Consider the following 10,866-nt stretch of genomic DNA (forward strand, 5'->3'; position numbering starts at 1 on the left):
TCTGCTTCATTTAAGGCTCAGTATCAGTGATGGCAAACGTTTTAGAGACTGAGTGCCCAGTCTGCAACCCAAAACCCACTTATTTATCACAAAGTGCCATGTCCCTCTGACTTTCTAGTAACAAACTCTGATGAACTCTGTGCTGAGGTGATGGCATGTGTGCCCACAGAGAGGGCTCTGAGTGACACTTCTGGCACTTGTGCCATAGGTTCACCACCACTGCCTGTATCATTAAAACGCTGCTTTATCCCAAAACAAAGGCATGTCTGAATAAAAAAGGGGGTTACAATCACTTGAAGAGATTTGTGTACCCAAAACATAATGGGAACAACAAACCCAAAATGCATCAGTGTGGTGATCTGCATCTCCTTGGGACAAAAAAATAAAATAAAAAAAATGAGTGTGAATGCCTCCTGGGGCTGCATTGTCACTGCAGAAATAATAATAATAATAATAATAATAATAATAATAATAATAATAATAATAATAATAATTTATTTTTATCCTGCCCATCTGTGCAACACAACCAGGGTGGCTTACAACATTAAAATATACATTCCAGTAAAAATATTATAATAAAAAATATTATATTATAACTCAGTTTGACACTGCTTTAATGGTCATGACTCCATCCTACAGAACCCTGGGATTTATAGCTTGTTGTGGTGCCAGAGCTCTTTGACAAAGAAAGCTAAATGTCTCCTAAAATTACAATTTCTAGAATTCCCTGTCAGTTAAAGTAGTGTCAACCTGGATTATTTCTGCAGTGTGCCTGTGGCATAGATGACAGTTGCCAGTCTAGTCCTGTTCAGTTGAAGGCGATGTCCATCAGAGGACCTGAGCGTGGTGAATTACGTGGGAGGAGGCAATCCCATAGGTAACCTGCACCCAAACGTAGGGCATTAAAGGTAATCACCAAGACTTTATACTTTGCCTGGAAACTAATTGACATCCCAAGAGGCATCCCAGCCCCAAGTCTCACTTTTGGTTTTCATGGCAAAATAACATCTGGCTTTGAGGCTGGTGTACCCAACAAAATTTCCTGCTTTAAGTGAAAGACAAAATAGCCTCTCCTTCCTAGACTACATACAGAAGATGCCTGTGCTCACATGAACACTGGTGAAGGGATTACATTCTCCACCCCATGCCTGAGATAGCAGACTTGTTTAGGGGATAGGGAAGTTGTGGGGCCTACACAGTGTTCTTTTCCAAAACAGAGAAACATATGTGATTTTAGGAAGATCAGCCAGGATTTAAAATAGTGATATTGACTGTAGTGAGATTGGCATCTACCCCTGGTCCCAGTTTCTCACTTTGCCTGATGGCAGGGCTAGTTGCATTTGTCGTTAATCCTTAATATTTCCAGGTCCTTTAAAATGTTTCTGCCATTTTTTATCTTTTCAATTTACATTAACAGTGAATTACATAACTACTGCCTCATCTGAATGACTTAATTCACAATTCTCTTTGTATTAAACATTCTTCTGTTTTTTTTAAAAGTATCATGTCAAATACTCCTATGTGTTAATAGTGGGTCTTGATTCATTGCTAAGTCTGAAACATGGGATATAAACAGTTTCCACATCCCCATGAAGTTGGCTTTTGCTATTTCCCCCCATGAAACCCACTGGGTGACCAATTGGCCTCAGAGGATGGCAAGAGCAAATCCCCTCTAAAGAAACTTGCCAAAAAACCCTATGATACATTTGTGTTAGGATCATAAGTGGGAAACAAAGCAGGTTCAGCACTTTGGGTAAAGCTTTTAAAGTTTACACCAAAGCCTAGAATAGATTCAAATCCCCATTGACATGGAAGCCACCATCCGCCACTGAACAAAGCCTCTTTTCTGTGCTTTTTGCTGTTCATCTTAACTTCACACCCATTTCTTTGGATGAATCTAATTTCTTTGGCAGAAATATCACTCTCAACACAACACCTTATAAATGCTATCAATCACTGGCATGAATGGCAATTGAAACCTTCACTTGTTTTAGCCTTGGCTCAAGGAACACACATCCTTCTTATATGTTTCAATGCTGTTCTCACACACACCCCACATGTTCCCCATGAGTTCATCCAGTTCTCCTTTCACTCCCCCTCTCTGTTCCCTGAGCATGTGCAGCATAGCTTCCTTTTGAGAGGTAATCAAAGTGGCTGATACAGAATTGGATTGATCAGCAAATGATGGCAGAGTGAGTGAATGAATGAGAAAGTGGAAGGGGGGTGGGTGGAGGAGGAGTCTCCCCCCTCCTTAATTCACCCACCTGCCAAGGATATAAGCCCTGGCTTGCGAGAGCCACTAACAGAGGCATCAGCAGCAGGAGACAACTTGAAGATCCCAGAAAGCTGGCTGGCTGAGTCCCACAGCATCCTTTCACATCCAGCTCTGTCTCTGCATCCTTCTACCTCTTTTCCATGGTGAGTAGCTCTTGTTGGGATGGGACTGCAGGAAATAGAAGGCAGGCAGGGAGAGAGTGGCCCCTTCACCTCACTGCTTCTTTGCAGAAAAGAGAAAAAGTGGCAGGGAGAGAATCAGCATTTGTTGCTCCTCACAAGGGCTCAGCAGATCATGATGATAGGAGTTTTGTGTGTTGTGGGGCAGTACTATGTAGTTTGACTGGGTAGAAAGAAAGTGAAGAGAACTGATTTTAAATATAGAGGGCATTCAGTGAGAAGATTCCTACCTAGGGCTGAAATCTTTGCAGTCCTTCTCTCCCTTGGGTACTTTTTATCCAACTGGGGTGAGGCCCTTGGGGAGTGGGTGTGCCTTTAAGTTGCTTGTCCACTTATGGCCACCCGATGAATTTCATAGGGTATTCTCAGGCAAGGAATACTCAGAGGTGGTTTTGCCAGTCCTTCCTTTGAAATATAGGGGTTGACAGACAGCCCCGAAAGGGCGGGCTGTAGCTGCCCATTTTTATGCTGCAAGGAGGTTGCACCAACCAAATGGCGCAGCTTCCGGCAGGACTGCAAAAAACCCACTGAAAGTGGGTTCTTTTTATTCCGTGCACCGGGTGCCATTGTTGCACCACTGGTGCACTCGCGCACACTGATGATACACACATGGCACGGTGACATTTGGATCTTGCACCATGCCTGCATCATCATGGTGGCCCCCATGTGGATAGAGCCGAGCCATGATGGCACCAGTGGTGCACGGTAGGGCTTGGGAGTGTGTGGACGCTCCGCACTTCCGAGCCCTAAAATTCGCCCCAGACCATCACTTTCTGGCAGTCTGTACCAGTCCATAGCCTACAGCACCAGGTATTCATTGGTAATCTCCCACACAAGTACTAACCAGAGAAGATCCTGCTTAGCTTCCAAGATCAGATGGGATCTGGTGTCACTGGGAAGTGAAGCCTTTTGCTACCCTCTTTACACCAAGGATGAGAATCATACAGCCCTCCAGATGTTGCTGGACTGCCAATCCAAGCAGCCTTAGCTCAGCATATCCAATGGTGAGGAATGGTGGGTGTTGCAATCCAACAGCATCTGGAGGGACATAGGATTCCCATCCTTTCTGAACAGGAAACTACTACCTGGTCAAGTTTCCTATGTAACATATCGACAAAGGGGATTAGAACTAAGAGTTCTTTGTCTTGGCCAACACTCTCTTCATTATCTGTGTGCTTCCTTCCTTTACTTTATTTAGGTATCTGCTACATTTATAACCCGCTTTTTCTCCAGTGAACTCAAGGTGGCAGTGTGCACTGAAGTTAGCAACGGAGGAGCATGCATCTGAACCTCAACCTCTAAAGTCTCAGTCCAACAGTTTAACCACTACACTACAGTGTGGCTGCCCTTCAGAATCAGCACCTTATAGCCTTCTATTTAGTTGAGTTTCAGGCTGTTTCCAGGAACATTAACAATAGACTCTTGAATGACCAAAATATCCTACTTGGACACTGAAAAGAAGGCATGTCTTTAAACCTGTCATTTTGTAAGATGGGCATTTTATAATAGCATGAGATCATATAGGCCATGAAAGCCATGATTTTCCAGAGGTTTTTGGATTTCAGTTCACGTCTGTACCAGTTAGCATGCCCAATGGTCAGGGCAGAGGGGAGCTGCAGTCTGGCAGCATCTGAAGAGCCACACAAGTTTCACTAAGATACTGAATGGCCCTTTAGATATTGTCGGATGGTAATCCCTCTCAGCCTCAACCAACAAAATGAATGACAAGGGATGATGGGAACTACAGTCCAGCAACACCTAGCAGGCCACCTCTTCCCCATCCCTAAATCAGGGAGATATGTACTCATGTGCAAATGCTTCTTTCATATGCTTTTAGTCATATGCTTTTGGTACTCTTGGGGGATTCCACTGTGTTGTTGATGCTGAGACAGTTAACCATAAATTGGTTTTTCTGTGGAAGGCTGCAAGCATCCAATGCTTTTGCACAAAGCTTTGAAAAAATTACTTTTTGGATTACAGCTCCAACAATCCCCTAGCTGGCTGTTGGGGGATTCTTGGAACTGTAGTCCAAAAAAGTACCTTTTTTGAGCTCTGCTTTTGCGATACTAAGCCAGGTGGCACTGGGGTTAGCTTCACATGTTCACCTGGCTGTTAATCTCCTCTTTTCCTCCTCTTCTGTCTCCCTCCAGATGGTAGTCTCTGTGAAGCCCTGGCCTCTCCTGGTTGCTGTGACCCTGTGTGTCTTGTTCTGCCTGGGAACCTTAGTGGATGCCTATCCTCCGAAGCCAGAGAGTCCTGGAGAAGATGCTTCTCCTGAAGAAATGGCCAAATACTTCTCGGCTCTTCGGCATTATATTAACCTGGTGACAAGGCAGAGGTGTGTGGATGGGGTGGGATGGGTTGCATGTGGGTTTTGTGAGTGCTCTCTTGTGCATTGTATATTGTTGTTAATTGCCATTCAGTTGACTTTGACTTATAAAATCTTATGAATGAGAGGCATCCAAGTCACCCTGTTATCAACAGCCATTCTCTGATCTTACAAACTCAGAGCCATGACTTCTTTGATTTGAGTCTATCCACTTGCAGTGCAGTCTTCTTCTTTTCTTACTGACATCCCACTTACCAAACATTATTGTCTTTTCTAATGAATCATATCTTCTCAACACATATCCAAATCTTCATGTGGATTTTGAGTTTTGGCTGGCCCTACCTTTGCACAGAAAAAAATGAGGTAGAGCAGTGGTTCCCAAACTTTTGTCCTCCAGATGTTATGGATCACAATTCCTGACTGTTGGCCAAACTGCGTGGGGCTTCTGGCAGTTTCGCACCTAGAGGACCAAAGTCTGGGAATCAATGATGAAGAGGGCAGCAACAGCAGCATCCCCTGATTCTTTTCCTGTCTGTTGAGGACAGAACAGTGTTTTGAAGAAGACTTGTCCTGCTTACCCTGGGCAGGCTAGATGCTGCCATAGAATGATACTGGCAATGCTGAAGTAAGGTTCAGTGGCCAATCCAGCTGATTTCTGTACAAATTTCATTTTTTGCACCAAACCCCAAGAAACCCTTGTGGTGGTCCAACAAAGCAAATTTCTCAGGCCCTTCTTCTGTAGTTGGAATAGGGATGGGAGTACATTCTTTTTTCTTTTGCCCCAGGCAGCAAAATATATTGGACTAACTTGTGGAGCCAACTCCTTCCTTTGGTGCCCCTGAAGGAAGTGGCACCAGCTCTACCACATGGCCACACACCCAGTATGTCTGCCAAATATTGGTGAGGACAGAAGAAACCTTTTTCCTTGGTGTGTGGGACTCCAAAGGATGAAAGACATCCTCCTTTCAAGTACCTGCCTCAAAGACATTCTGTTAACATGCTGCAGCTAGAGGCATATAGTAACAAGTGGGTATGTGGGCAAAGAGGACCACAGTTTGGGTTGGTACAATTTTTGACCAGTGGTAGCTCATTTACATTCATGTCTAAAACCCAGAGCAGATTTAACACCTCGTTGACCACTAATTTCTGTGCACTAGACTCAACACTATGCATGAAGCTGGAAGGAGATCACTAAGAATCCTCTTATATTATAACTGCTTTTAACATTCATCTATACATGGATCAAATTTCAGCTTTTCATTTGCTGTGAAAGCCCCCTGAGATTTTCACAGCCTTTGTGGGTACATCCGTGGGCTGAGCACAAGTTTGTACATATTGGCTTGCAAATACTGCTGAATCCTGCAGTTTCTTAGGGAGCAAATGAAGACCCCAGCTGTAAAACACCCAATTAACTACTTTCTCCATTAGTGTAGGCTGCTTAGAACAGCCCATTAGTTCTTGTCTCCTAGAAACCTAATTGAAAAACCAAACTCAGGAGGCTATTATCATGGGCTTGCTTCTTTATATTGGTTCCTTGTGTCACCCTATCATTTCCTTGAACTCCTCACTACCCTCTGCACAAGTTGTGAGCACAGAAAAGCTGTGGTGATGGCTTTGTTAGACTATTGAAGGGCCATACCACATCTATGCCTGCAGAAGCTTATAGGGAAGATTTTAAGTACAACTTCCTTATAGGCTATTTACAAACACCTACCCCATGCTCAATGTTCCTGGACTTCATAATGAATGGCAGAAATAACATGGTGTTCTAATGGTCAGTTTGTATGACTACCAGACCTTGGGACTTTTTTGGACTGCAGCTCCCATAACCAACCAGTTAGTACAGGGGTTCTTGGAGTTATAGTCCAAAAAGTCATTTTTTAAATCACTGCAGACCAACCTTTTGTGGTGTAATAGTCAATTTTGGAGTGGTAGGTTGCTAGCATGAGATTGGCCCATTCATGACCAAGCTGCCCTTGAATGCTCCATGCCAACAGGTATAATACACAATAATATGCTGTGGCTAGGAAAATACACTTCCCCAAACTACTAATCATGGCACCAGAGAATGAAGTGTGTGAATATGCAGCAGCTAAAAATTCTGATCAAGTAGTAAAGATAGCAATGGCTGAAGAAAGAGCCAGCGTGATGTAGTGGTTTCAGCATTGGATTCTGGCAATCAGGGTTCAATTCCCACTCGGCTATGAAACCACTGGTAGACCTTAGACAAGTCACATGCTCTCAGCCTCAGGAGAAGGTAATAGTAAATCTCCTCTGAACTAAGTGACCAGACATCATCCTTTTCTGGGACATGTCATACATTTCAATCTTCTATCTAGAAGGAGTTTCAAAATGTCCTCCATTTTGAGCACAGCTAAGAAGCATGAATGAGTGTTTTTAGTTTTCATTTTGTTATGTCCTACATTTTTCTTGCTCATTTTGCATTTGGCGCTGCCTTGTCCTCCTTTGTAGTGATAACTATGGTTGTCTTTCCTCTGAACAATTCTTGCCAAGAAAGCCCCACGATAGGTTCACTTTTGGATTGCCACATGAGGAACGAACAACACACACACATAGAGAAATAAAACTCAGGCTGTATTGTAAGAATTCCATTAAAGACAGGGATGCTGTCTAAGAATGATAAGATAACAACAAACAAAGCTAATTTCATTTTTAGTAGAAATTAGAGACTAAGGGGCAGGAAAATAAGAGGAGGAAAGAGCTCTAAGAGTATCAGTTTACATCTCAGAGTGGTTAAGATAGATGGATAAGAGATGAGAAGACTATGGGGCACTGAAAATTACTTAAACTTATCACTGCTGCTCCCTGTAAGAGATCTATGGTTGTATTTTCAACATCAGGCAGCTAAGATCATACAGAATAGGCAAAAGTCCTAACGTTTTAACCCTGTGAACCCTGCTTCTCGTACACTACTGCCAACCTACTGATGGTCACCTGTTTTGCTCTGGCCAGCTGTTGTTTAAGACGTTCAAACTTTTCCCACCTCTGCCTTAAGGTTAGACTGAAATTCATCCCTGACAGTCTTTGCCATTAATCTCAGATCTGTGGAAGTGGGTGAAGAAATCAGGCAGGCAGTCTGCAAATGCACAAGAGCACTGTGTTTCATGGCTATGCCATGAAGACAAAATCATTATGAGGCCTAGTTTCTGGCTTCTAAATTCCATTCAGGGGAGAAATAGAAACCTGGGCAGCCCCCTCTTCTCTCTAAGGGAGTAAATGACCAGCCCAAATTATTCATCCTTTCTTCTACCACCAAGGTATGGCAAGAGATCCAGCCCAGAGTCCTTGATGTCAGAACTTATTTTTGGAGATAGCAGCAGCAGCAACACTGACCACAATGGCAGATCACGGTAAGTCTAAGTAGTGTATTATTATTATTATTATTATTATTATTATTATTATTATTATCCTGACCTTTGCCTAGTTTGGGACTCAAAGAGGCTTGCAACAAATTGAAAAAAATCATTACAAATCCACAAAGTATATAGGGGAATGTTGTGGGTTGTGGAGTGTAGCGTCTTGTGCTTTTATGAATATATGTGTGTTAGTATATCATTAAAAATATATTATAAAAACAAAACTTAAGACCAGATGCAAACATGCATAATTAAAATGCACACACACTCTAGCACAACAAGATCCTGTACATTATGTGGTGGGCAAGGCCTTATGTAGTCAACCATCAAATGCAGGTTCAAACAGAACAGTCTTTACTTCTCTGTGAAAAGAAAGTAGGGAGGATGCCAGGATTACTTTTCTGGAAAGGGAGTCCCATGTTCCCAACAGATGTTCCTGTAAGGGTAGTGGGGCAGGGAGAATGGCCTTCCCAAAATATCTCAGAGCACAGGCTGATTCATAAGAGAGAATATGGTCCTTCAAATAACCTGGATCTGAGCCATATATGGCTTTATAGGTCAAATCCAACACATTGATTTGTGCTTGAAAACAGACCAGCAACCAGTGAACCTGTTGCAACAAGGGAGTTGTGTGTTCCATGTAGCCAGCCCCAGTTAGCAATCTGGCTGCAGATCCCTTGGACCAGTTGAAGTTTCTGATTGCTCTTCAAAGGCAGCCACACATAGAGCACATTACAATAATCCAACTAGGATCTAACTAAGATGCATGTTACCGTGACCAGATTTGTTTTCTCATGGATAATGCATGGTGTAGTAATACATGGCATAGATTTGGCAAAGAATAAAGTATCTATTCATGAACCACATGTTTCTGATCTATAGCCTGTTCTTCCTAAGATGCACCCATTCTGGAAAAGAAAGAGCACTCTGCACATTCTTTCCTCTGTAACTTCCTGGGATGTAGGGTTGCCAGGGTGAAAACTGGAGAGGGCTCCAGTATCTTTAATAGTTGTGTAGAAGAGGGAATTTTGGCAGGTGTTGGTTGCAGATCAACCAGATAACAACTGATAACTGCTGAAATATTATCTTCTCTGCATCCTGCAATTACAGGAGCATTTTCCAGTTTTCACTCTGGCCACTCTACCAAATGAACAGAACTGGGAAGTGTTGCCATTTTGGGCTACAGTGTCTATAATCCATTGTAAACTGGATTTGGGTGTTGCAATCCCAAACAGGTGTTTTTATGAGCTTTGCAAAACAGCTACAATTCTTTGCCAGAAGAAGAAGAAACTAGATAGAGGAAGGGAAGAAAATCACACAGAAATCCTATTTGCCCCATCTGTCTTGCTAAAATGGGTGTAACAGGTCTTTGGGTGCTTTGAAAGCTGAGAATCTGGAGCCCTTGAACAGCTAACAGTAGGACTGATTTGCTAAGGTATACAGAAAATATTAAATTGTTAACAAACCTTTATTGAAGCCAACTTCCCTGTGGTTTAATGTAAAGTCGAAGGCTTTCATGGCTGGCATCCATAGTTTTTTGTGGGTTTTTCGGGCTATGTGGCCATGTTCTAGCAGGGTTTCTTTCTGATGTTTTGCCAGCATCTGTGGCTGGCATCTCTGCCAGCCATAGATGCTGGCAAAACATCAGAAAGAAACCCTGCTAGAACATGGCCACATAGCCCGAAAAACCCACCCAAAATCCCTATAGTTTCTTTGTGTTCTGGATTGTGGAACAGAGCTTGGAAAAGTTACCTTTCTTGGGCTGCAGCTCCCAGAACTGGGGAAATATTTTGGGATTTGTATTCCAAAAAACCCACAATACTTCTAGGCATGGATTTGAGAGCATATGATCCTTTCACTCCTTCTTCCACCTCTCTAATAGCATGATCCTCTCTTTGTTTCCCATAGGTATGATGATTCCTACATGTGGTGACAACCTTTCCGCTCAAAGGCCGAAGATCCATCGGCTGCCTCTTTTTACACATTCCAATCCTGTTGTGTTGTTTTGCATTTTTTAAAAAACAATCTGAAACCTTTTGTGAAAGAGGGCCTGTCCTCTCCCCACCTCAATTTTCTCTCTCAGATACTGATGTCCGAGAAAGATTTCCTTTTGGTTTTTCTTCTTCCTTGTCTTATAGCAGCATATCAATGAAATCATGTTCCCTTCTTCCCACAAGCCAGTGGGGGGCGCTGCAAACAATCTTTGCGCCAGGGGTTGGGACTAAGTGGGGTGTCTGTTATTCTTGGTGGTGACCTAGGTTGTGCTTCTAGTGACATCTATATTGACTCGCTGGTGCAAGATCCCACATAAGTCCACTCTGGGGAGATCTTTGTTTTATACATTGTGTGTATGTGTGTCTCAGTATGAGGGTGTGTGTGCGTATGAATGTATGTATGTAAATGTATGTATTTTTGATGGATTCTCTCTATGTCCACAATAAAACAGCAAGTTTAATGGAGAAAACGACTGCAACTTTTCTTCTTCTTCTTTTATCTATCTGAATTAGAAATGAGTAAAAAATTCATTTGGGTTCAGTGTTGACGAGGATTTACCAAAATTTGCAGATCTCTTCATACTGAGAATGCAAACAACTAGGCATGAACAAATCGGAAAGTGGAGGAAACAGAGACTGATAAGATTTATGTATCTAAGCACAATGCTTTTAAAGGCCTGGGTTGAATCTTTTTAAAAGCTTGGGTTCAAAT

The 10,866-nt window shown here is 42.6% G+C and overlaps 1 protein-coding gene across 1 annotated transcript; it reads left to right on the plus strand.

The window, feature by feature from the left end:
* Positions 1–2,360: 2,360 nt before the first annotated feature.
* Positions 2,361–10,531, plus strand: LOC149309025 (peptide YY-like). The gene is made up of 4 exons (XM_089534058.1): positions 2,361–2,418; positions 4,605–4,792; positions 8,062–8,154; positions 10,069–10,531. Exons 1-4 carry the CDS (start codon positions 2,416–2,418, stop codon positions 10,091–10,093), a joined length of 309 nt encoding a protein of 102 aa, XP_089390184.1. The 5' UTR covers positions 2,361–2,415; the 3' UTR covers positions 10,094–10,531.
* The last annotated feature ends 335 nt before the right edge of the window (positions 10,532–10,866 follow it).

This window comes from Sceloporus occidentalis, unplaced genomic scaffold, assembly GCF_023333645.1.
Source record: "Sceloporus occidentalis isolate IW3139 unplaced genomic scaffold, rSceOcc1.0.p SCAF_7, whole genome shotgun sequence".
In the NCBI taxonomy this organism is placed as follows: Eukaryota; Metazoa; Chordata; class Lepidosauria; order Squamata; family Phrynosomatidae; genus Sceloporus; species Sceloporus occidentalis.

Coding starts and splice junctions, on each gene's coding strand:
- LOC149309025 (XM_089534058.1), top strand. Junction 4,793..8,061: donor AACCTGGTGACAAGGCAGAG/GTGTGTGGATGG, acceptor TCTACCACCAAG/GTATGGCAAGAGATCCAGCC. Junction 8,155..10,068: donor GACCACAATGGCAGATCACG/GTAAGTCTAAGT, acceptor TGTTTCCCATAG/GTATGATGATTCCTACATGT.